The 26541-nt window shown below is 39.0% G+C and overlaps 2 protein-coding genes across 2 annotated transcripts in view; one reads left to right on the top strand and one right to left on the bottom strand.

The window, feature by feature from the left end:
• Positions 1-16298, top strand: part of SLC9A2 (solute carrier family 9 member A2) — a 36991-nt gene extending 20693 nt beyond the window's left edge. Inside the window, exons 6-12 of the mRNA XM_021538346.4 lie at positions 1862-1951; positions 3255-3325; positions 4780-4941; positions 5489-5585; positions 6483-6614; positions 8471-8561; positions 10571-16298. Of these exons, the coding sequence (XP_021394021.3) occupies positions 1862-1951; positions 3255-3325; positions 4780-4941; positions 5489-5585; positions 6483-6614; positions 8471-8561; positions 10571-10941 (1014 nt within the window). The 3' untranslated portion in view covers positions 10942-16298. The remainder of the gene's footprint in view (positions 1-1861; positions 1952-3254; positions 3326-4779; positions 4942-5488; positions 5586-6482; positions 6615-8470; positions 8562-10570) is intronic.
• A 965-nt stretch (positions 16299-17263) lies between these two features.
• Positions 17264-25952, bottom strand: SLC67A2 (solute carrier family 67 member 2). The gene is made up of 6 exons (XM_021538303.4): positions 25829-25952; positions 23846-23933; positions 22513-22556; positions 21197-21326; positions 20609-20818; positions 17264-20076 (listed from the first exon to the last, which is right to left on the bottom strand). Exons 1-6 carry the CDS (start codon positions 25931-25933, stop codon positions 19289-19291), a joined length of 1365 nt encoding a protein of 454 aa, XP_021393978.3. The 5' UTR covers positions 25934-25952; the 3' UTR covers positions 17264-19288.
• Between the last annotated feature and the right edge of the window lie 589 nt (positions 25953-26541).

The following is a 26541-nucleotide window of genomic DNA, read 5'->3' on the forward strand; positions in this document are numbered from 1 at the left end:
TGAGAAGCAAATATCTGTGCTCATGCTTGGGCAAAGGGGCAAGGTGGAGGTCAGTTAGTTGACTTTAGCTGTGAAAACTAATTTTGAAGAATGGAATAATTTAAAATACGGAGATAAATGGAATGTGCTATGAGATGCAACATGATTTATCAAAGAAAAATCTGGTATCATTCTTTCATAAGGCAATTTATTTTCCAGACTAATCTCATTTAACTGGACTATTGTAAAATCTTTGGGGAGGGGGTACAGAGGAGATAGCTAGTGTAACAACTCATTAAACTGAGGGTTAGATTGATATTAGGATGCCTGTAAGATGAATGAGGAAGGAGCTTACAGTTCCTTCTTTAAATGGAAATAGAAGCTAATTGTTTGGGTCAGAAAGGATCTCTGGGGTTGGTCTCTAGTCCAACCCCGTGCTCAAGGCAAGGCAGCCCCCAAGTTAGATGATGTTCCTCAGGGCCATGTCAAGCTGAGTTCTGAATATATTGATGGATGGAGATACCCCAAACTCTCTGGGCACCTGCTCGACTGTTCAACCACCCTGGCCAGGTAATAGGCTGCTGGGATATTATTAAAGGAATTCCTCAAGGATAAGTTAATACTCTTGTTAACTGACCATGGCACATAGATGTAGGAGTTTTTGTTGCTGATGTTTCTTGATGACAGATTTTGGAAAGTGTTCTCAGGATGACAGTGAGATAGAATATCCTGTAGAAAGAACTGAGGGCCAGCATGAAAGGAACAGAATTAAACTGAACAGTAATGTTCAATAATGTTCATACTAGGAATTTCTCTTGTGAAATGGGAACCTTTGATTTGGAAAAAAATAGAAAGGGAAAAAGATACAGGTGTACTAGTTACTAGGTAATGGGGTAGATTTTAAGTCAACGATACAGTGAGGACAGAAGAAAGGCAAATCTGATCTTAGGACACACTGAGGCAGGTATTTCCATTAGAGCACAGTTGGCATGTTCTGGAGTAATCAGGGGACTGGTAAATCTGTCATGTGAAAGGAGACCAGGATGCCTTGGCCTTAGCAAGATGAAGGCGAAGAGGGACTATAATTACTGTTTATATGAGGGAGTGAACATTGTTTAAACGAAAAAGACAAATGTTGGCACAAGAACAAAGTGCTACACAGTGACCATGATGCAATTAAGAAGCAGCTTTCTAATTATCAGAACAATATGGTTCAAGATGAGTGTTCCATTATGAGCAATGGGGCAAAGAAACCTAACTACTTTTAAAATAAAGCTTGATTCATTTGCGAAAAGAAATGTGACCTGGGTGTCTGGGATAGTAGGGACTGATTTCAATATCACAGGAGATTCATTCCTCTCCCCTGTGCCAGTGTGTCTGTACAAGTAAACAAATTATCTTAATTCTTCCACAAATACTTGTTGAAAACCATTATATCATTCAGGGAATAGCTAAAACTTTTTTTTTCTTTCTCTGAGAATGGTCAGGCAAGGATACATACTTTCAAAAAAAACATAGTTTCATTATCTTAGATAGCCATAATAGTACTGTTTGCATATCTTTGAATACCTATTTTGGATGTAAGTACTAGAATGTTCATTTTGAAATTATAGGGAATCAGTTTATTAATTCATGTTTTTCTAACACATTACAAAATGGAAAGAAAAAGTTTAAAATAACTATGGATGGGATAGGTGATGTATTCCTGATGGGTTCTGTTAGGGTGACCCTCTTGGAGTTCTCAGTTCTGGGGCACCCCTTTCTTCCTCCTGTTGCATTAATGGAGTCTGAACTGACAAGGACTTCATAGCTAAGTGCAAAACCTGCTAATCAAAATAATGAATTCACTTTTATAATTATTGTGTTCTATTTTTCTTCACAGGGAATAACAATTCGTCCACTGGTGGAGTTTCTTGATGTCAAAAGGTCAAATAAAAAGCAGCCTGCTGTCAGTGAAGAGATTTATAACAGGGTATGTTGCAACTTCATATAATCGGTGAAACCCTTGTATAGATGAAATTCCTAGTCACGTTCAGACAGACAAACATTCAGCATCAGTATTATGGAGAGGGTGTACTTGATTACTTTTTGATAGCTGTTACAAGCACAATAATTGTAAAGCTTATATTTAACTTCTGGCAATTACAGAAATTATTGTTACATATCCTTATTTTGGAATCTCTCACTTTCTTAATTGTTTAGATCTAGAAGTAAATTAACTTTCTGTAGTTTATTTCACACATGAGATACATATTATTTTATCATTTGGCTACATCAGGAAACCTTCATCTTTATTTAATTACATTATACTGCAGTTGATTTAATCTAATTAAAAAAATGCAAACTTCTCTTAAACACACTCTTAAACTTACTTAACTCTTACATCATCAGCCTTTTTATGGATATATGTTTGGTACATGTATGTCTCCAATTGTTGCAGAGTATTAGCCATGCATCTCCTTGAATATCTTTCTCCTTGCAGCATACCTGAGACAAGTGGTTTGAAATTTCAAAAGGGAGGAATAGTAAGGGCCACATTTGGGAACAAAGCCAATCTAGGCATCTAAAAGTCTGTCCTTTTAGAGTTAATCCTTTGGACATGTCTGCCAGGGTTTTTCACTGAGACTGAGAGACCCCTACGATGGTTCCTGAATTAAAAGCAAACATGCTGCCTCTGGGTTCAAGTGAGACCTTAGCTGAAGTGATTCAGTTTTTCCTAATTGATAATAGACTCAGGAAGAGTGTGTTGCTAATATTAGATGGACAGGATGCTTTAAGATGATACAAATTCCTAAAATAGCATCTCAGGACCTGCTGCTGGCTCTCAGTTCTGTCTGTGCATCCTGAGGGGCTGGTGCTGATGTAGGGATCTTCTGTCCGCTGAGATTCTCTTCTCCATAAAGTCATACTTGCCTCACTGTCAGGCCTGGGGAAGTTCCAGGCATAGCAGCAAGTGGTTAGGGAATTCCAAGTAAGTGAAAATATGGGAAAAACCTTTAGTTTCAGGCAAGAGCTGAGCAAGATTGACATTGAGGAAATTAGCCACTAACTTCTGTCCTTTTGTGGCTGTGAGCTAAGGAAGATTCAGGGGGAAAGAAACAGATTCTGTCTTTGAGCTTGCTTTGGACTGCTTTTGGTAGGACTGAAGCATTGTCCTGAGTTGTGACTAGATGTTTCTGTTTTGAAGTAAATTGAAAATTAATCAGGTCTAAGGACAAGGCAAGTGAGTTTATGTAGTTTATAAGTTTATGTAATGAACCAATGTTTTCCTTTAGTTCTTTGACCACGTGAAGACTGGGATTGAAGATGTGTGTGGACACTGGGGTCACAACTTTTGGAGAGATAAGTAAGAATGGCATTTGAAACTCTTTGTTATACAGTAGGGGCTGAAATGGCTCTGCAGCAAAAAAACCCAAACAAACAAACAACAAAGGCTGTTGGGCATTAAATTTCGTTTTCAGCATTTATTCTTGAAAGCATATGGCTGTTTTTAGAACATGTGGGTTTCAAAGGGAAAGTAGCAAAACAATGCCTTTTACTAAACCACAAGCAAGTAGAACAGAATCTCCAGCTGGGAAGCAAGGCAGCCCTCTGATCCCAGGGTGAAGGATGGTACCTTCTGAGGGTGCATGATTCTGACCGCTGCAGAGCATTTTCTGTATGTCTGCTGAGCCTTTTTTCCCACCCATCTGTCCTCCTGCAAGCTGTATTTCTCAGGGCAGTTAAGTGATAGGTTAGTTTCCCATTTGACTGTAAACATACAAAAGCTAGTGGATTTCCTCTAGAAAGGTCAAGGCAGCAGCTGACATGAGATACGTGAGAGATCCTAATGGCAGGCAGTTCCACAGTTCTTCATGGTATTCCTTAAGACTTAGTATCAATTAAGATTACCCCTGGCAATACCTGAATAATTCATATTTTTACTTTGTCTGCTGAATAATCATCATTCCTGTAAAAGGATCTAATTCCTTTTACATCCAAATTCTTTAGACCCAAAACATGGGCACTGCTCACCACCTCTAGTCTCTGCTCCAAGATGAATTTGAGTGTTTTATATAAGGAGAGAATAGCACCAGCAGGAATGGCTGAGGAGAGCCCTCTCCAAATGACTTGAGGGTGACACAGTGAGGATACTTTCCTGACAGATGTGTGACATGGGAAAAACTTTTCTTTTCTTAGCCTGGTTCTCCTCCAGTCTATGTGAGATTTTTAATGAAAAAATTGCAGATTAAAGGAGAGTCCCACCTCATCATGACCTTCACACCCAAATTCAAGAATAATTCCAGAATGTCTGGAGGGCAAAATATTTCCTGACAAACAAAATCAACACCAGCTGTAATCAATATTTTTTCACTAAGCATCCAAGAGGGTGCAGTTGCTTTAGAGAAAGGAACAACTTCTAAAGTTTTACAAAAGCAGGCTAAAATTTCAAAGAAAAAGCAGTTGATGCAAATTTTGGCCTTTTATTTGTTATTACAGTAAATATTTAATGTTCTCTTTGTCCTGATGAAAACAGAGAACTAAAAATAATATTTTCTAATAACAGAATATCTAAAAGTTTAAAGTTGCTGCTAGGGAGACTGCCCATTAACATATTAACCTATCGAACCTATTAAGACTATCTATCTGAAGTAAAGTTGAAATTGACCCTTTCTTAGGTTACTCAGCATTAGGTTGTTAACATGGACACATTCCCAGACAAAAAAAATCCTTTAAAATTTAATTAACTGCAATATCTTGGCTTTCCTTAACTATGCACAGTAAAAATTAACTGCTTGGGCTGGTTTGCCTCATGTACAGGTTTAAAAAGTTTGACAATAAATACCTGCGAAGACTTCTAATCCGTGAGAACCAGCCCAAATCCAGCATTGTTTCTTTATACAAGAAGCTAGAGATCAAGCATGCCATTGAGATGGCAGAGAGTGGAATGATAAGCAAGGTCCCATCATCGGTGTCTCTCAGGTAAGCAACAGATGCCAGCACGGCTAAGCATCTCAGCTGGGTCACATAATTTATTTCACAGCCTGGGCTGTAGGCAGGATAATCACTTTGATTTAGGATACATTGTGTTCTAATGTCACCAGAGCAGTAAGAGGATGTGAAACAGGAGCCTTTTGCCTGTAGCTTCAGGTGAAGTGTTGTGTCATTTTACTGGGACAGCTGCTCACTCTACATCTGCCATGTAGAGCGGAGGTGGACTTGAACACGTGCCTGCCTGCCTGCTGAGAATAGCTACGAGGGAAGCCTGAGGGGCGTTCTGAATAGTACTTAAATACAGTGGACAAATTATTGTAATTTTTATCACATTTTGTATCTTACCACAAATTCAAATGAAACCAAGATTTCAATTCTACATGTTAAATTTTCACCTATTACTTGGTTGTTTTGAAATGTTGTTTCCACCTCTAACAAAGGAAATAATTCAAATGTCATTCCTGACCAGAAAATTAAAAACATTCTCTTATCTCTCCCTCTCCCCTATTTTCCTTTTTTTTTCATTCTTCCACAGTGACTATCATGAAGGAAAAATAAAGCCCCTTTCTCCCACTGAAATGGAAAATATGCGAGAAATATTAACAAAGAATCTCTACCAAATACGACACCGAGTAAGGATGAACTTTTGCCTACATAAATATCCCACTGCTCTTGCAATATACTGATTATCTTCTTAACACATCTTTCAGCTAGTACATCTGCTCTATCATATAATAACAAGTAATGCTCTTATTTACCTATGTTGCCTTGAATCCATATCCTGTCATATGTACAGGATATTTTCACATTCCTTTGTGTAAATACTTTCTTGATCTTATACTATTGATAAGGCTTAATGTTTCTGTCTTATTACCTCTGATGCAACCACAGTGTTAAAGTAGGATTATAGGTGCCAATTCAACCCAACATTGTCTACTTGTATCAGTATATTGGTCACTTCATGATATGGGATTAGATTTCCTATTTGCCTCCAGTTATAAAGCTGTTTGTATTAAGAGCAGAGATGATGAACTGGAAAAATAGTGAAATAAAAGCAAAAGGACATTTCACATTTGTCCTCCTGTGGCTAAGAAGTTTGAATGCCCGAGCCCTTGGAAAACATTCAAAAATTGAGCAAGCTTCAGCTTACTGGAGGTTAAAATGACCTCCCTCTAGGGGACTTATCACTTTCAACTATGTGTCCTCTACTGACGTACTGACAAACCTACAACAGTATGGGGGTAAACATGGTATCAAGCCAGTTTCCTCCATTATGCTTTTCATTATAAATATTAGCAGGTTAAAAAAATTACCAAAACCAACAAAAAAACCCAGGTGGTTGTGAAGCAGATGAATAAAAACATTCCAAGCATAATTATTGTTCTTGTTCTTAATCATCTGCAATACGATCTTGTTCACAAGGATTTATGATGCTTATTAAAGCAAAAAGCCTGTTTTTCCTTGTTCATATAGTCCAACACATTGGACATCATGCTTTCCAGGCTGTGACCGTGGCTTTTCCATTTCAGACAATGTCCTACAACCGACACAGCCTGGCTGCAGATGCAAGTGAGAAGCAGGCCAAAGAAATTCTGATCCGTCGCCGGCACAGCCTTCGGGAGAGCCTGAGGAAAACAAACAGCCTGTCCAGGGAAAGACCGGTACTGGTGTTTTGTGATGTTTTTTGCAGTTTTTTTGTCTGTTTGTTTGGTTTTTGTTTTTTTTAAATTTTAATTGTTATTGAAAGCAGCTGTTTGTAGCTAACTGTCACGCAGGAAAAACAATCTTCTGACATGCAGGAAAAAATCCTGAATTTGGAAGACAACTGCACATGTAACATCACATTTACACATTGAGTTACACACATGAGCCTCTTAATTTGTGTTGACACCCTCAGCAAAGCTTAAGTCTTGTAGAATGTGATATGGGAGCGGGATCTGCTGTACAGGCTCTGTACACAATGTAGTATCAGTATTCTCTATCAGTATTTTGATGAAGTGTGGATGATTAAAGGTTAAAAATTGCTTTGAGATAGAAAAGCTACTTACAATAAGCTCCAAAATATAGGAGAGGACTTTTGACCCCATCAGTCAGAGCAAGCGCTTCACTTGAAAAATATTGTATGTTCTTTAGTCAAGCCTTCAGATTTTGACACTGGTTAGGAAAACTGCTTCCACTTACAAGGATTGCTGTGGCACGATAATATTTGGCTCTCTGAGGCAATCCTGCAGTTGTAAACTTCCAACCATATTGGAATGGAGCATACTAATTAGGCAGGGATACTGATCTTTTGGGTCATATCAGGTATCAAGGAAATTAGCCATTCTGCATATTTTCATGTTACAGGAATACTTAGTAACTGCTGTCTTCATTGATACAGTTGTTCTTCAGCAGCTGAGGCTGGAATAATGTCTCCAAAAGGATGATAATGTCTCATAGGTGATCATTATCAGAGCTACTATGGTGTTAATTATGACAATAAGACTGTTCCTGAATGATTTTTTTTTCTTCTCAACCACAGTTACATATGTTATCTTTTTCATACAATAAATTATTTACTATGTGGAATAGTGAAGAGACTCAGCAGGACTTTTGAGGCAGGGAACTTTTTAAAACACACCTGCTATAATTTTAAGAATAATTATCCTTGGATAAATCTTTCACAGAGGAAAGAGGAAAAAGAGGAAAATAATAAAAATCCAAAGACGAAAAATCTCTAAGGGAAATAATATTTCCTTTCAGGTTCCCTTTGGGTCTGCCACAAGTAATGGTATTAATAGAGGAGAGCTGGTAGACTGCAAAGATTTTAAAAATCTTTGTAGCAAATGTAAGAAAGGATGTCCTTGAGAAACTTCTGAATTTAAAAAAAAGCAACTTGTCCTGGAAAGTACCTCTGGTGTTCTAGAAGTATGAATTGTGGTCTGTTCCCAGAGCCTTTAAATCTTAGTCTGGGGAAAACAAGGATTTTATGGCCTGAACTGGTAAATGATCATGCTGGTGCCTAACTTCCTCATCAACTTCAGTGTGACCAGTCAACTGTATAAAGTCATTTATATGTATAAAGTGCTTGCAGGATCAGAATGAAGATTAGTTCTTGAGGCCCAGCTTCAGTCTCACCCAGATTTTTGCAGTTGACTAATAAAAAGTTTTAAACAAGCTTTAAGCTGCATGAAGTGCCATGCTTGTGGCATTTGCCTTCTTTAGGAAAGCCTGTGCAGGTAAGATTGAGGTTAGAGACCATACATTTATTAACTCTGATCCCAGAGGGCGTATCACTAGGCTTTCATTTGATTAAACTGCTTGAGATTATTCAGCCTTTACCTTAGTTAGCACAGACTTCAGCCAGCAATCAGCACTGAGTGTGTAGTAAAAGATCACATATTAGCTAATCCAAAACTACTCTGCAGCCCTTTAGCTACAGAAACCTGTTCAAGCCTCAGTTGTGTATATTAACATGCATTATGCAGGTACACTAGGCTGCAGTGACTTAAAATGTTTTGGTTTTCTTTTCATGCAGGCTGCAGCAAATACAAAAAGATTCCTTTCACTTCCTAAAAACACTAAGCTCCCGGAGAAACTACGAGTGAGAAATAAAACATCTTCCAGAGGTAATGAAATTTTTTTGCTTTTCTTTTACTGTGCTGCAGTCATTTTGCTTACATAGAAGGCAGGTTTTTCCATGGATGATGTAGAGAAATAAACAAATTAGAGCATTTAAAGCAGTGTGTCCTAAAGCAGAAATGTGAATGTAGAGAAATGCCCTGAACAGCAGGGCTTTGTTGGGCTTTCTCACTTCCTATTCCATACTGGCATAGTCTGCCCAGCACATCTCCTCATGTCAGCAAGCAGCTGCCTGCTGCACTTTTGCACCAGGAACACTGCCATGGCTCATTCTCCTCATCTTTATTCCATAATCCAGATAGCCTTCCTGGATTATGAGCCTCTTTGATTCTTTTTACTCTGGGATCAGGCTAGAGGACACTGCTCCAAGAACCAAACTAGAGAGGGTAATGAGGACATTAGACCTAGTTTATTGTTCTCAGAAGAACTGAAAATGCTGTGGTTTACAACCAAATCCCTGCCTAAACTAACAAATGTTTTATATTGTAGTTCTTGAGTTCTAACAAAAAAAAAAAAATATTTGATGTGAAAACTTTGCCCAATTCTATATATTACTTTTGATTGTTCCTGTTTTCATTACCATACTTATATCATACTCAGGAGCATTTTCTTTCATGACAAGCTGTCATAAGGATCTCTTGCTGCGAAGAAGAAATCTGTGCAGAGTTGCTAAAATTTCCTGATCTCCACCCCCAGTTAGTTTTCCACTATTCCAAATTAATTTAACAATAGACTGTGTTCTTGTCTGTTAATAATGATATCTTTGCTCTCCTGACATAGGATGCCTTTTATTCTGTAGTTAGTCTGCAGAGGTCACCTACTGTCACCCAGAATTAAAGAGAAAATATGCCTCCAGATTATTCAATTGTCAAAAAGTATATTATTTGACATATTTAGAAAGGAAAAAGCCTGAAAACACAGTCTGATGAAGACCTCCCTTGATATATAATTATCTGGGTGAATGGACAATTACATGGTGATATGTTTTATTGACCCCTTCCTCACCTTTTTAAAAGAAATAACATGATTACTAATCTAATTTGTTCTTATGACAGTTGCACAATTGCACAATTGCACAATAAACAAAAAATTTGTTTATTTTGATATATTTAAAACATCATATCCGATTTAAGTCTAAGAACAGATCTGAGGCATCATATTGTTAAAATAGTGACCAAATGACTCAAGTGTGCAAGTTTTGCTGAAGATATTAATTCTTTTTAAATAAGTCTGCTGGGGAAAAATACATGCACATGTGCACATCGAGACAATCTCCAGCTTGGTTTACCTGGCAATGATCATTTAAGGGCATTCCCTAAACAATTATGCCAGCTTTCCCTAGAGCATATTCTACCCTGCTGTGAGTGGGAGGAAGAGTCTGCAGCACTTGCAACCTATAAGATTTGCCCTGTTGCTTCTGTTTCATGTTATATTCAGCCTTATTAAGGATGGGATATTTCCACCCATCTGTACATTGACCTTGCGAGATCCTTTGCTGGGTAAGAGTGTTAATGCTCCTTTTCCAAAGTCAAGTTTCTATAGCCCCTGTACATGTTGTGTTCTGGAAATGCCTCAGTTTAGGTTTCATGAGATGTGGGGCTGAGAAATCGAATTTTGGTATTCTGCTTGGATGTAAGCAGGGACTAGACCCTAAGTTCAGCGAGAGGCAGTTTTTTCCTGTCCAGAGAATTGGAAATTTCCCAGAACTGGGGAAATGTCACTTCAATCAAGGGAGCACTTGGCAATCAAGAAGCAGCTGTGTGAGGCCTTTCTAAAAATCACACTTTTGAGGGTAGGGATGTTTTTAAGTCAGATTTATCCCCTATTTTGGCAGAGTTAAAAGGCTTTTACCGGGTCTAATCAGAAATCACTGGATATAGAAAAATATGGGGAAACTTTATTCTATGGCTGCAAGGGCTCAGTGTGCTGTTACACAAATATTCCTGAAACAGTTATATTCTACACCTAAAACTGTACTTTTGTTTTCAATTAACAGTGGGTGACAGCAGTGATTCTGAGTTGGATGCTGCTACCACAGTGCTCAATCTAAGGCCCAGAGCAGGGAAAATCCTGAGAGACCAGAGACTGAGACAACAGAGGCCACTACCTGAGTTTAGGGTGGAGTGGAAGAACGAAGTTGACGGGAGCCAGGACGGACGGGGAGAGCAGCAGGACCCAAGCACCTTGACTCAGCCATCCATTGGGTTCAGGCAGCCACTGCTGACGAGACCAAGATTTGGCACTTTGAGCAGGGAAGATTTGACTGCAGACCACGGGTCAGCAAGACCTATGCCACCACCACGGTTAGTTAGGGAGGCATCGCAAGGGGACAGGCAGAGAAATAAGCCTGAGAACCAGCTGTACTGAACATAGCCAAAGGAGAACTATGGACATATTGAATTAGGATTCTAAATGATCTGATCAGACTATGGGATCCATTCAAATAACAAAACAAGCCTCAATCTGGGTCTAACCACTTCCATTTGAGTTAAGTCAACTCCATCAACTAAGTGAAAGGAATACTGCAGCAATTGCAAAGTTAAAGATACAAAATATATATATATATATTTTACAAATAACTTATGGCAGTGCTTTAATTTAATTACATTATTTCCACTGTTAAAATAGTATGGAAATGTGCCTTATCACATCATTTCTCATGGAACCAAGTCACGAAGGTTCAATACCCAATTTTTCATTGAAGTAATTGTTGAAAGTCCAGTGATGAATAGATTCTTAAAAAATATCCCCAAATTTTTGTATCATTTCAGATTTTATTTGTAATCAATAATACTTGTTTTAACCAGAGCTTCAACATGAATACCACTGAAAAATGCACAATGCACCTATCATATAGACTTCTAAAGAAGAATAAATATATTCCTGAAGCCTAGTTTGCTCAAAGACCTGTGATGCAGAAGAAGAGGAAGAAGAGAAGAAACAAGCTGTAGGAGAATTGCAAATAAGGCTTATAAAAAGAACTTGCAACAAAGACCTGAATAGCTTGAATTTTTACTTTTTGAATTTTTGGCAATATGTTGCCTTCGAAAGGTACTAAGAATCACCAAAGGAAAACTGAATTACCTTGGCTTTCACTTATGTCAGCAAGAACTGAGAGCGCTTAGCAGGACACCAGAAGGCCTAAAACCAGAAAACTTCAAGTGGATAAATCATGTTTTGAATCAAAATTGCTTTTTTGCACCTTAGTTATTTGGTTGCAATGTAATGCAAACAAAGCAGTAGAATAGTTGTAGAGCACTGCACGTAGACAAAGCGAGCAGTCTCCTGTTTTGAGTCAGGGACCACTGAGGCTCAAGAAAACTCATGCTTGTGACCCTGGTTAATTTGTTTTACTTTTTGTTTCCTCATCTGTAAGAGGGGAAAGGTAATCTTTTCTTTGTCTGAGCTATGCACTCCAAGGAACAAAAATGTTCCATCTAATTTGTTTTTACAGAAAAGTAGCACAGTCGGGCCCTGGAATCAGCTGAAGTCACTGTGCACCTTAATAACATAGACTTCTTGATCCTAGAATCAATGGCTGCCATTGGAGGGCATATGGGAAGCATTAAAATAAATTATTCTTAACTGTAGCTCTCAGGAATTTGCACTTTCTGTCCCACTTAATCTAAGTACTGAGCTTGCTTTAGCACAGATACAGATTTCAGTACAATGCAGGAATAATTTTCTTTCTACTTGTTACAAAATTGATAACTTTCATTGAAGAATGTACACTGTGAAATCATAACTTTTTTCTTTCATTAGCACATTTCTAAATCTGTGGGCAATAAGATTAATTTTTTTTATTTAAGCTTGTTTTGAAAGAAATATTAAAAATCAGATTTTCCTTTAAAACCACAAAGTAGATTTCTTTCAAATGTTCATGGGTGGGGGTTGATAAATGGGGATGTAAGACTTTCCTTCTTCTAACAGCATTTCCAAAATACTTATTTCATGTATGTATTTGAAATATCAAACCTTCCCAAACTCTTTCCTTAGGTCATTTAGTCTTTTCCCTCTGTTCAAACTATGGAAAATTCTGCTGTGTGGCAAATGCAAAGCTGCAGAGGAATGGCTCTGTGAACCCTATAATCCTCAGTCAAATGTTCATGGCTATTCTCAACAAATGATTATTGTGAAATCAATACTTAGCTGTCCTCTAATGATCATCTCCTGTTTGGAAATAAACTTGGGTTCAAGCAAAGCCAGCAAGTTTTAAAAACAAATTTAAATTTATCTTTCAAGAGGAAAATACTTTAATCTGTAAAATTGTCAGGGAATGCTATGTCACTGCATTATTTGGATCAAGTTTGAATAAGAAAGAAGTCTTGATTTTTGGTTTCAGTTTTGAGACAACATCCTCCTTACAGATCAGATTGTGTAAATTATCTGTTTTAAATCAGGCCAATCTGAAAACTGACCAAATCAATAAATGTGAAATGTTGCACATCAACATTTATTTTACTCTCTGTGGAGTTTTCTTGTTTGTGTGCTGGTAATGACCAAGCACTTGGCTTCTATCTGGGGAGAGCTGCCTTTCATTTTTTTCCCCCAACAGTTGTTATTTTATATGGCACAATTTTAAATAATGAATGCAGGTTTCAGGAACCTTACTGCTATGCTGGTTGCCCATTAATGCAGGGCACGCTCACATTATTTGTGCTTGAAGTGGTGCCCCATAGTGCAAGCACATCAAATTGAAGGTCATTTTTATGAAATACGGTCTTAAGCTCTTAGTGCTTCAAAACATGATAGCATGTTTGTACCTTTCCAAAGCACTTGAAATCCACAGAATACAAGCATCGAGGCACATCTCCAGCATGGTCATACTGTGAAGTAGAATTGCAAATCTTCTGGGGCTCTGTGTCTTTGTGAGTACCCTCTGCCTTCCTCACTTTTGCTCTTCTCACCCTTTTCAGGCTTTTTCCACTACTGCTGAATCAGACCCTTGCCATGTCTGGGAACTGGTTTCTGGGTATTCTCCTTTTCAGTAGCAATGACAGCAGCAGGTGGCACAGGCGCTGGTCCATATCATCCATATCATCCATATCATTCCACTCTTACTTCTTACTCTGGTTGGGGTCTGCCTTCTTTTTTTTTTTTTTTTTTTTTTTTTTTTTTTTTTTTTTTCTCCCTGAAGAGGAAAAACCTGTGAGCATGTTTCTGGAGCCTGCAGAGGAGACATCCTTCATATTATATCTGTTTGTCTGCTGGAGAATGAGCTGCACATTAAATCTGTCCTCGAGCACCATCTGATGGGGAAAGTCATGTATTGACTGAGAACAAAATTTCTTGCTTTTTCAAGGAAACCAGATCTTCAGCAGCCACTGGGAAACTTGCCAAAGCCACATACAAATATTTTGTTTCCAGATGGACTCTCTGCAGTATAGACTTTTTCATGCATTTTTGATGAAGAAAGTCCAGTTTTCAGTGGGAAAACACAGTTCCACTCTGAATTAGGGTTTTCAGGATTTCCCCTTAAGCTCCTGGGAGGCCTATAAATTAAAATAGGATAAGAAAGTAGGTATAACAAGGCCTAGAGGAGATAGACACCCAGCTACCTTTTTAGGCAGATACTTGAAAAAAACCCAAAGAATAATTTGCTGAAAGAGCTAAAATTTTAAGGGCTGTCCTACTTTGTTCTAAAGTATAATGCAAATTCCACTGAAACCAGTTCAACAAAAGAAAACCTTGCTGCATAACAATTTAAAAATTAGAGAATATCCTTCTGTACTAAAGCCACATAGAAATCACATGGAAAAACAAAGTTAAATTTTTTGCCAAAATAACATGCCTGCTGTTATGAAGGATATCTTGAGCTCTCTGGAAGCAAACACACTGCATCCTGCACCAACTTTTTCAAGAGCTGCCAAGTCCACCAATTCCAGACAGCAGCTGGTGCTCCAAGAAATGCTTTAGCTAGTCGCCATTTCCAAAATTGTCCAAGTTCTGTCAACATACCCCAGCCCCTGAAGAAAAGATGAAAGATTTTTAAATTGGATGCTGGAATGCTTTTTGTACCACAAGAGCTCTGGTCCAGTAAAAATATTCTTGTTAATGTGCATAAATATAGCACCCTAATTGCCACAGGTTTTGTTTTAAAAAGTCATTTTTTGCCACAAAAATTTGCCTTTTTCCAAAAAGGAAAATAAATTTTAAATACTTCATCTTCATTTTTCCTCTCTGAGACCTCCTATTAGATGTTTGACAGAATGGAAGACTAGTTCTTACTGTGTAGCACATCTCAAAAAATAGTTCCTTGGTGCTGAGATTTAAACTTATTAAAAATTTGAATTAATTTCTCTTTGTAAATTAAACCGGAAGTTTTTCAAGATGTCCTAAAATAAGCTGTATATTCATTCATTTCTAAAAGCAGTCTGACCGCCATTCACAATAATTTGATTCTCAAAGTTCAGGCTCCAGTACGCTCTTACAAGATTCATTATCAGCTCTTTATGAATTAGTGTTCAAGATTATAGCAATAACAGCACAGGCAAGTCTTGGGTTGCCAAATGCCAAAGTACCAGGCTATAAAGGATCATTTGCCCAAGAGTATCCTGCAACACCCAAAACCAGATTGGCACTGGCAGCACCCACAGAGGTTCCCAGCAGCAAGAATGTAATGGCTCTACACGGAACCTGCAGTAATGAGCAAGCCCAGTCATAAACAGTGCTACTCCTATTTTGTTGCTGCATTATCTGCTCAATAATCAACTTGTTCTCAGAAGATGAGAATGATACTGACCTCTGTGATGGTGCTGCAATGAGTAAATGCAGAAGAAAGAAAATTACAAGAAATGGTAGACTGCAGAAGTGGTGTACTGGGTTTGCATAGCAAGGTTTTGATAGCAGGGGGGATATGGTGGTGGCTTCTCTGAGAAGCTGCCAAAAGCTTTCCCTTTGTCTGACTGAGCCAATGGCAGCTGGCTCCAAGGCAGCCCCACCACTGGCCAAGGCCAAGACAATGAGTGTCTAATAACATATTAAAAAAGAAAGTAAGTTATTTTGTAGAAGCAGTTGTGGCCAGAGAAGAGAGGAGTGACAGAAACAACCTTGCAGACACCAAGGTCAGTCCAGGAGGGAAGAAGTGCTCTGGAGCAGAGGTTCCCCTGCAGCCTTTGCTGAAGACCATGGTAAGGCAGCTGTGCCCCTGCAGCTCATGGAGGACCACAGGGATCAGATACCACCTGCAGCCTAGGAAGGACACACATGTCACAGAAGGTGGATACCCAAAAGAGGCTGTGACCTCTTGGGAAGCCCACAGGGGAGCAGGCTTCTGGCAGGACCTGTGCACCCATGGAGAGAGGAGCCCACAGCAGAGCAGGTTTGCTGGCAGGACTTGTGCCAGCAAACTTGGGGACTCACACTGGAGCAGAGCGTTCCTGAAGGACTGCACCCTGTGGTAAAGGGACCCACACTGGAGTGCTTAGTGAAGAACTGTAGCCTGGGGGAAGGACTCACATTGTAGAAGTCTGTGGAGGACTAATCTCCTGTGGGAGGGACGCCATGCTGGAGCAGGGGAAGGACTCTTCTCTGAGCAGCATCAGAAACAATGTGTGATGAACTGACCATCTCACCACTCCCTGTCTCCCTGTACTGCAGCAGGGGAGGAAGTAAAGCTTAGGAAGGAGGGAGGAGTGGCAGGAAGGTGTTTTTATTATTTATTTTACTTCTCATTATCCTGCTCTGATTTTGATTGGTAATAAATTAAACTATATCTCCCCAAATTGAGTCTAATTTTCTCATTACAGTAATCAGTGAGTAAGCTCTCCCTGACCTTAACTCACAAGTCTTTTGTTATATTTTCTCTCCTCTTCCCTGTCCCGTTCCAGAGGGGAGTGGCTTTGGTGGGTACCTGGTGTCCAGCCAGGGTCAACCCCCACCACAACTGGTATGTTTAAAAAGGTTCACTTTTAAGGATCTCTAAAGTACACAGCCTACCCCAACAGAGGAAAAAAAAAAAAAAAAAAATCTTACCTTTGCTTCATGATTTAAAGGAAACAAAATCAGTATGTATTTTGAGGAAGGGCAAAGACCAAAAAAACCCAAGATACCAAACCAAAACCCAACCCTTCCAACCAGCCTAAGAAAACTCACCCAAAATAAAGTAACAGCAAGCAAGAGAAAAATCTTAATTTGCAGTGGTTTGCTGGCAGAAACTGTTTTCCTTTAGTCCATATTCAGATCTGGTTTGTTCGAGTCTTCTACAGAATATACTACAACTGGATTCAAGAAAAAGCTGAGTAATTCAGTAGTCTTGCCCACTAGACTGGAGCCAAAATTAGCTGCAACTGCTCCTTCCTGAACTTAAAATGGGGAATCACATTTCTGTTTCTGCAGGAATGTCACAGAATCTCCACTCTGAACCTGCATGGTTATGCAACTTAGAGGCAACACAAAGGGTGCAAATGTGTTCTCCAGGCACAATGAACAGTAGCTTTAAGGACTTCATCTCAAAATTGCAGAGTTCTCTATTTTATTTCTTATTTTTCATTCATTGCCAAGCCACTTATTGGTTGAATCCTTGGTTCCTGTGCCCTTTATAAGCATTGTAGACAGATTCAAATTACTTTAACCAGAGCTTGAGGTAAAAAATATAAAACATCCATACTTCACATTGACTTGATCACTTCTATTTTGTGCTGTAGCTTTAGCAGAGGAAGATGGGAAAAAAACCACAGTGACATAATGATACATATGGAATGTCACTTCATTTTATTTCTAGTCCTTAAAGAAAAAAAAAATACAGTGCAATTCCTCTGTACCTGTACAGAAAATAAATGTTTCTTTGGCACTTCAGGAATAATTTTGGCCTGCAAGTAAAAAACTTCTGTAAAATGCACTGCAACGAGTCCCTGAGACCCACAGGCTTCCACAGATTTCTCAACTTGAGGCTTCTATAACCTATATTCAGTAGGATATGTATTAGGACAGATGTACACAGAAGTCAAATTAAATCAGTGCAGCAATTTAGAAGGTTAGATGTTATGTCATATAATCAACAAGTATTGGAAAAATTACTAAATCATTAATATATATGAAATTTTGAATGAAGGATTTTTTTAACTCTTTTCCTTAACCCTTGCTAGAGACGTAAAACAGAATGCTCTTACTTACAGAAGGGAGGTAAAGGTAAAGAAAAAAAAAAAGAAAATTAAAAGATGGAAAGAAACAAAATAGGAAATGCAGAGCAATAATGTTTTGGGCACCTACCAAGAAAAGCAAGAGAAGATAAGAGACTTGAAAATGCCTCAAGTTCCTAGGGAGAAATGAAACACATATTACTGTAATAAGGAACTCTGAGTATATGTAATATGAAATGAGTATATGTATATGAAATAACAGTAGGAATAAGACACTGATTATGTCAATAAATAAAACAATTCAGAGTTCCATATATTAATTCCTATGGTACTGCCACTGGAATCAATGGGGTTTCAGAAAATATTTGAATGCTAGTAGCAGGGGAATAGGTAAAGAAGAAAATGAAAATAAAAAATACAAGCACTATCCATGATTCACCTGAAGCAGGAAGAGTGTTTGCACTGATGTGTCCAAGGAGAGAACTCAACTGCATAAAAACCCCCCAACCAAACACTTACATAGTTGAGTTTTTACTTTCATCAAGTAATATAATGAAGATCATAGAGAACATTATCCAAGCAAAATGCATTTTTTCCATGTTTCATATGAAATACAATGGTGACTGGCAAGTAATGAGCTTGAACAGTAAATACCACAAGAGTGCTAAAACTCTGTACAGGTCTGAGAGTAACCTTTCTTCAGTTATGCCATGCACACAAATGATGACTAAAAAATGAAGAAAACCATTTTCTCTTGTTACTGAAATGTCACTTATGCCTGAAATGAGACAGGATGCATTAATCCAGATCCATGAACTACTGCTAGATGCTCACACCTTTAGTCATTTGAGAGAATTAAGAAGAAAATGAAGAAGGAAATTCTTTAAATAAAGGTAGAAAAATGCACAGGAAATATAAATAAAGAAATTATGACAAAGTTCCTCAGTAGGAGTTATAACTAAACAGAAGCCACCAGTTCCAATTTCAAATAAAACTTAAGTTCAGCCTCAGTTTCAGTCTGAATGGCCTTGTATTATTCTAAGATTAGGTCTTCTAGTACATTAAGTTAGCATATAACCAATTCTCTTACTTGGGAATGACCAGGAGTCAGCAGGGGTTGCATGATTACCCTGAAGTGCCTAACCATGGTTCTCAGAAAGTTTTCTGTTTACACAAAAAATCTCATAAGCAAATATCCTGTTATATAAGCTACTGTCGTAACAGAGAAAAGGACACACACGACAAAATAAGAAATTAAGGGCAAACATATTGTCCTTCTGATTAAATAACAAAAAATAACTTTTGATTCACCATTTTTAAACAATCTAAACACTGTTTCAAAAATGAGCTACAAGCAGGATTTGTGCCTTTCCCAACATTCTTTTTTCCCCTCGAAAAAGGTTAAAAATCCATTTAAAAAATCACAGTCAGCACAATACAGCAACATCTGCCCCTCTCAGAAATGTCTTGGTGTTACCTGTTAGAATAACATCTGTCTACACTTAACATCCCTACAGCAGAAATACACATATATACTTGCTTCCATGGGAATATAACGTGCTTTCTTTAAAAATCATGTAATTACTTTACAAGCCTGGCAGGTGAAGATACATCTGTGCAATCCAAAATTTTGACTACTGATTTTTTAACTTCACACTTCCATGACTACGGTATTTTTGTTTGTTTGCATTCATTATCACAATGGCAACTAATGCTAGTCCCACGGCTAGACTTGGAGGGCCACAAGGACTGAACTCCTGAGCAATTCCAGAAAGGAGTGGGGCAATAATACGTCCCACTGATGTCACTGACTGTCCAACACCCAGGAGAGTCCCGCTGGCCTCGTTCCCACCGACGGTCAGTTCCAGATCAATGATACAGGTACGGCCTATAGTAGTGGAGAAGGCCAAGAACGTGGAGGACAAAATGACCATCCATATGCTGGGTGCTGACACATACAGGAGAATCAACGTGCAGGTAACAGTGCTGGAGTGCAACAAAAGCCTGTAAGTGTTGTGTCGATAGAGTCTTGTAATTGGTCCGAGCAGACAACCAGCCAGGACTCCGAGCGCACTGCTGTAGCTCAGTAGGTATCCAGCAAACAAGCGTTTAACCCCAAATCTCTCCTCCAAGGCCAGAGTAAAATTACTATAGTACAGCAGTATAGCAACAGACATCAGGAACCGCACTAAAAATACATCCCACAAATTAGAGCACGCAATTCCTTTAATTTTCTTCAGCACTGTTGCAACTTGGATCCATGGTGACTGGAAAAAACTACTGCTTGTCACAGCTCTGCTAGTTGCTGATTTCAAGTGATGGTCATGATTTGATTTTGCTGAGAAACTGTTTGTTTCTTTGTCTTGGTAATGGTCCCTATTGCTATTGTTTTCTTCACTCCAGGGTAATAACCAGACAAGACCTATAAAGATGAAGAAATTAGTTGATTTCATTCAATTGCATCAACTTTACATGGAAGACATTAGTTTGATTGTAACAATTTAAAAAATACTTCAGCAATATTTGTCCTTAAAAAAATTGCAACCATTAAGTCTATTGCAACTATTAAGTTATTCATAGTATTGGTTCAATTTTAAATGCAGTGAAAGCAAGAAAGGAAAGCACTGAAATGCCACACTCACATGATATAAACAAATCTAATGGCTAAAACCGAAATTCTAATTTCTAGTCTTCATCTTGGGCACATCAAAAATTCCCATTTGTGTCTGGATGTAAAGGAGACATAGGCAGAACAAAGGAGAAGCACCTGGAGGATAACTGTTTCAAAATTCCACCTTTCCACACAAGTTCAAATTCAAACAGTAGTATTGGCATACAAAATGATTATGCCATAAATGATAAACACACTGTAAATTCAAGATATTACAGATGGCTTAAAAGGACAAAATGAGGAATGAAGGGACCCAAGATGCAAAATGTGACATAAAACTTACCACCATTCAGAAGGAAGATAAAGGCACAGACGAAGGACGTTTGGTAAAAGCCACCTTTGAACTCTGCAAGGTAGCCACCAACAACAGGTCCCAGAATGAAGCCCACACTGGAGGCTGCATTGAAGCGCCCCATTACTAAAGGGCGATCCCTCTCTGAAACCAGGTCAGACAGCAGGGCTTTAGAGATGGAAAGTGTGTGTTTGAAAATACCTACAACAAAATAGAAACAAATCAAGAAACATGTATCTCTCGGTCCAAAAAAAAGACAGAATCATCTCAAGTAACAACGGTCCAAATTTGTATGACTTGTATTTTTAAAATTCTGTTAATCACAAATTCTTCAGTGCTGGAATAAGCAGCTTTGTGGGGTTTAGATGCCTGGTGGGTTAGGCCTCAATATTTCAAATTATTTTCAGGGAAAAAAATAATGAGAATTCTTGATTTGTAGAGACTTTTCCAATACTAAGGTTCAGTTGGTGCTGCTGGGTGATGATGCTATGTGGCTATCCATACACCATTTCTCCTGTAGTAATTCTCAACCTGAGACTACAGGGAATTTAAACTGCAAAATGTCAAGCGTTTACTCACCTACAGGGACTCTAGAAATAGCAAACAGGAACACTGTGGTGGAATTTCCAAGAAGGAAGTAACCCAGTGCACTGAGAAGAATACAAGCAAGCAGGGAATACCGTCTTCCTACTATATCACTCCAGCAGCCCTTTCACAAAGCAGGAAAGAAAGATTAGCTTTTTGTAACACTAAGCTATGTGCAGCGATCAATAAGTACTTCTAAATTTAATTGAGACAAAACATCAAAGGACTGTCAATGAAAGCCTAGTAAGTTTATTATACAACATTCTTAAGTGCTCAAAATTTGAAGTCACAAGGAGAGCTCTGCTCTCCTGACAGGCTCCCTGCCAAAATCATGATTCTTTTTAATGTTGTATTTACAGAACTTTCTAATAAAAAAAAAAATCACCCTTTTAAAAAGACAGTCCTGCAATAAATACCACAAAACATTGCCAGTAGAAGCCTTCTGAAAATCTTGCCATTATCAAGCACAAATATTTGCTTATATCACTCAGGCTGCTATGTATTAAGACACTTGTTGAACATCCTAAAAACAATGATCTTGGCTATGAAGAGCTTGTCATCTGAGTGCAGACTCAATAAGTAGTTTGCAGAGGGCAAACAGAAAACTTGCTTTTAAATCAGCTTGACTCACAAGAGGAAATACTTTTAAAGAAAGCAGACAATTGTCTTGCACTTCCAAGAAAATGCCGCAAAATTACAGAAGGAAATTATCTCAGGTGTCCTGCATAACAAACCCTGAAACAGTTCTTTTATGAAACATTCTCATAATCTGTTCTCTTCAAAACTAGAAAACTAGTACCAGGGTAATATTAGGATATAAAAAATCAACAGCTAATAGAAAACAAAACCAAACAAATAGCAAAGATGCAACAATTAATTTAGACCATACAGTGAATTACAAGACACTGCTCATTAAGCAGAGAAAGCAAACTAGACCACAGGCTATGAAAAGCTGGATAAGCTACTGCACTGAAGGAAACTGCTCTACTAGCACCAACTCTAGAGGAGATAACCCTGTGTACTGTGACCTGCTCAGTAACATATCTGAGCCCAAATCTGTATGCTAGTTTTTGTCTAAAAATTATGTTCTGTTTGGGCCTGAAAAACCATTTGTTTATTGGACCATTCCCAATAAACAAAACTGCCATTTCTCATGCAAACTGAAAATTGGTTCCTCCAAGCAAAATGTTATTGTATGAACACTTTATGCATTTTCAAAATATTAAGAAATGCTATCATTAACCCCATCCTTTCCCCCCCTACAATCCATAGAAATACGATATGCTCTGGAATGCAGTGTCAGAACTCACCACAAACGTGCTGGAAAATAGCTGCATTACACCATAGAGAGATCCTAAAACCAACAAAATACCAGTGTTAAAAATTAAGCTTTTTTTAAAATGAAAGCTGCACAAAATTATAAATTATTAAAAATGGGAAATCATGGGAGTAGTTTACTAGAAAAATGGGAAGAGGGAGCAGGAGAAACCAAGGGTGGAGTTCAGCCTTTAATAAAGGAAATAGTTTCAGGGAATGACAAAATAAAAATAAAAAAGTGCTGAAAAGCTGTAAAACTATGTAAGCTAAAATGATGTTACTTTTTATGGTGTATTAAACAAAACAAATTTTGGCATTTATATCTGCTTTCTCAGAATCAGGAGAGAATTTCCCTACTGGAAAGTACTTTCTACGTGGTGCTTCAGTCTACTACAAGGCATCACAGAAGCCCAGAAGAAAACATGGATCCTGCTTTCTCATTTTGGAAGCTAGGAGTTTAGCAGCATTTAGTGACAGAAGAGAAGGAGCAGAGAGAAACAGAGAGAAACATCTGCTAGATGCTGTCACGTATAAGAATACACCTCAAACCTATTTTTTTCTAATGTTAAAAATAAAAGCAGACTGTTGAAATTAAAACATATTTCTGACTAGTTGCTGCTTAGTTGCTTATTTCTGACTAGTCAGCTCAGTGCAGAAGAAGAATTATTTCATACAAAGTGTTAAATAAGAAAGAAAATTAATAAAATTGAATAACAGGTCCCATGTCTGGGAATAAAGAAACTACTGTAGCACTCCAAACCATAAACAATACCATAAAAGGTTCTTTAAAGCCAGAGAACTTATCTTAACACTAAATACTTTAAGATAAAATTCCAAATCTTGAGAATTTATTTGTAAACACTCCTAAAAGTGAACAAATATTTTGCCAAGACAGCTGTAAGAATTTTAATCAAACTGGGAACAGTCATGGACATTGGAAAGCTTTGGAGAACCAGCTGCAGAAGTACCATTTGCAAAGTGTAAATAACAATAAAACTACAAGCAACACCTCTGCCTCTCTAAATTGCTAAGCTGTGAATTCTTGGATGCTGGGAAGTAGCTGTACAAATGCTACTGCAAGACGTCCTTGTTCTTTCTAACTGTGCTCTTTCCCAGGTATGTGCTTTTGGCTACTGTCAGTGCAAGAGTTTGGACAGTTCTCTAGGTCTAACACAGTATGGGTGCCCTTATGGTTTCATGTGGAGATTGTCTTTATTTTTTATTATGCTATTAGCAAGGAAGAATTGCTGCTCCAATGTTCAATTTGCAGTAAGGCAAAATCCAGGCCTTATCTTACTCTTTCATAAATCAAGTATTGCAACTCACCTATGATTCCAGCAACTGTATGACTTGCTCCTAGAGATTTGATATGAAGATTCATTAAAGGAACCACCATGCTCACCCCAAATATATCCTGAAAAGAAGGCAGGAAAAGTTTTAGTAACTTTCACAAAGACAACAGCAACCTGGCTTAGTAACAGTCAACATTAGAAAAATAAATTAAGAAAATGTAAATTATCTCCATATCAAAACAAGGTTAAAAGAATTTTTTTTCATATTTCAAAACAAATAAACTGAAAGATAAAGGATTGCCTCACAGAGTAGTTAAACCTATTAAAATATCAATTCTCTTCCCCCACTCTAGATACAATCCTTCTGAAGGTATTTATCTAAACGTTAATACTCCTTTAAATATATTAAACTTTACGTGTTTAACAAGAAAAGTACTTCGTATCAGCGCTTTAAATTCAAAGTGGTCTTATTTCAATCATCTAAACATATTTTTTATTTGTGCAAAGAACAAAAAGTATACAAAACAATATACAAAAGTATATTTTGAAAAATGGTACTTCCACCCAACTACGACAGGGAAGAAACTACAATAGATCTAAACCTACTAACAGACTGCCTTTGTGTATAGCTTAAGAAATGTGACAAGGCAGAAACTTGAAAAAAAAAGTAAAGTAAAAGCATAATTGAAAAACATTTTGTAAGAGGAGGGTAAAGGACACTGCCCATCCTGAGAAGTACAAGAATCTCCTACTCTTTCATTTTGCTTTATTACCTTTTATTAAGCTCACCACTTTGACCCAGTAGTTCTTTCAGTAGTACTAAAATCTGGCACAGCATCCAGTGTCCCTTGGAGATCTATTGGAGCTTTCATCACTGACTGCTTGAACTGAAAACTTAGACTACCTCAAAGACTGATAAACTGTAACAATGTGTGCCACCAAGTAAATTGTCACAGTCTGTCACTAATTATTTTTTGATGGTTGAAATTGAGGCTTACAAGGTTGGAATCATTAAATACATTAGCATGAACAAACAGAGCGCACCACTTCCAAACATCTTCAGTAATAACTGTCTTAGGTGTCATCTGTGAACCTGAAGAAAGGTTGAGTGACCTCGTCCAGGTCATCAATGGAGACACTAGGAAGTACAATTCTCAGACTACACCCTGGCAGTACTGGATTGTCACAGGCATGCAGGCAGAGCAAGACCCATTAACTACTATTCTTTGATGCGTAGTTACATCTTATTCCACCGTGTAATTCCTTCTGTGGAGTGACAGGCTGTATTTATTTGTCAGGCTACAGGAAGTTTGCATCATCACATCCTCTAAAAGGACACTCGGTTGATTTTTTTTGTGTGCTCCAGCTCACTGTCAATAAGCTATTTTAGGGCTGGAGAACCACAGCGTTTAAAAGTCAGTCCAAAGGAGCAAATTTCTCTGGGATATTTGCTCCAGGACACAAACCAACTGGGTCGTTTCAATTGCCCAGCCTAGAAGTAGGTAAACAGTTATCTTGACATTTCACAGTGTAAACTCGTACTCATTTTGTATTCATTTTCCAAATCGTCGCTTTTAATTTAAAATTAATTAAACGGCACTTTCCTGAGGCTCAGGAGTCACTATAGAATATGAACTTTTAAAAGCCTGTTCATTCAACAAGGAACTTTTTTTTTTTTTATGTTTTAGAGAAACATATTTTTAGGGGTTTATGGTAAATTTACAGGAACCACGGGTATTTCAAGGAAGCAGGGAGCAGCTCTCTTATAAGCACCAAGGCAAGACGCAGCTTCTCGGGGGCTACGCCATTCCACGGCTTCACGGGCTACAACATCCGACCTGTGTGTGGAGCTGCTGGTTGTCTGCGCGGGTGAAGCGGCGCAGCAGCCGCAGCCCAGCAGCGCTACGAGCCCGGGCGCTGCCGAGGAGCGCGGCGGCGATGGGAGCGGCGCGCCCGGGGCCAGCAGCCTCGGCCTGCCAAGGAGCCGACCCCCGCTCCCGGCGCGGCCGCCGCTTACCAGGAATCCCACCACGTAGAGGCACCGCACGAAGCGGGCGGACGCGGCCGGGCTAGCCGAGGCCGCCCGGTCTCCGCCGCCCTCATCCTCCTCCTCCTCCTCCATGCGCGGCGGCCCCGGGCCTGCGCAGTGCCCGCGCCGCGGCGGAAACGGAGAGGCGGCGCCGGCGGGCCTCGGGTGTCGGCTCGCTTGGAACGGAGTGCTCCCTCTGTGCTCCCCGTGTCCTCTGTTTTGGACGAAGCCGGGGAAGAGCAAGGCTCCCTGCCGGCCTCAGGAGCCGTCGGGATCCCACACACGCCTCTGTAGGACTTTGCCCTTCCTGCCTCTTGCGTGTTTGTACGGGAATAATTTTGCAACCCGTCCCCTTGTGGCCTGAGGCTCTGGGGGAGGCAGGAAGAGCCAGGTGGAGCCGAGGGGCTTTGGAAACAAATATGCCATAGGAGCATGGTAATGGATCCCCTGCACAGTTTTTGTGGTTGCTGTGGAGAGATGGCTTTTTGGCCCTTGCATCTCCGATCCTACTTATCCATATGGAAAGCGGCCGTGTCCCAGCGCTGCTGCTGTTCCTCGGCCATCGGGCTTGGCCCGGAGCCTCCATCAAGTGTTTCTGCCAGCAAAATGTTTGCCTGCCTTGTTACGTGGCATATGATGGTGGCACTGAGCCAAGGAACAAGGGCCTCCCTCTTTCTGCTTAGCACGTTCGCTGCTGTGCT

The sequence above is a fragment of the Lonchura striata genome, chromosome 1 (genome assembly GCF_050655825.1).
Source record: "Lonchura striata isolate lonStrDom1 chromosome 1, ASM5065582v1, whole genome shotgun sequence".
Lineage (NCBI taxonomy): Eukaryota > Metazoa > Chordata > Aves > Passeriformes > Estrildidae > Lonchura > Lonchura striata.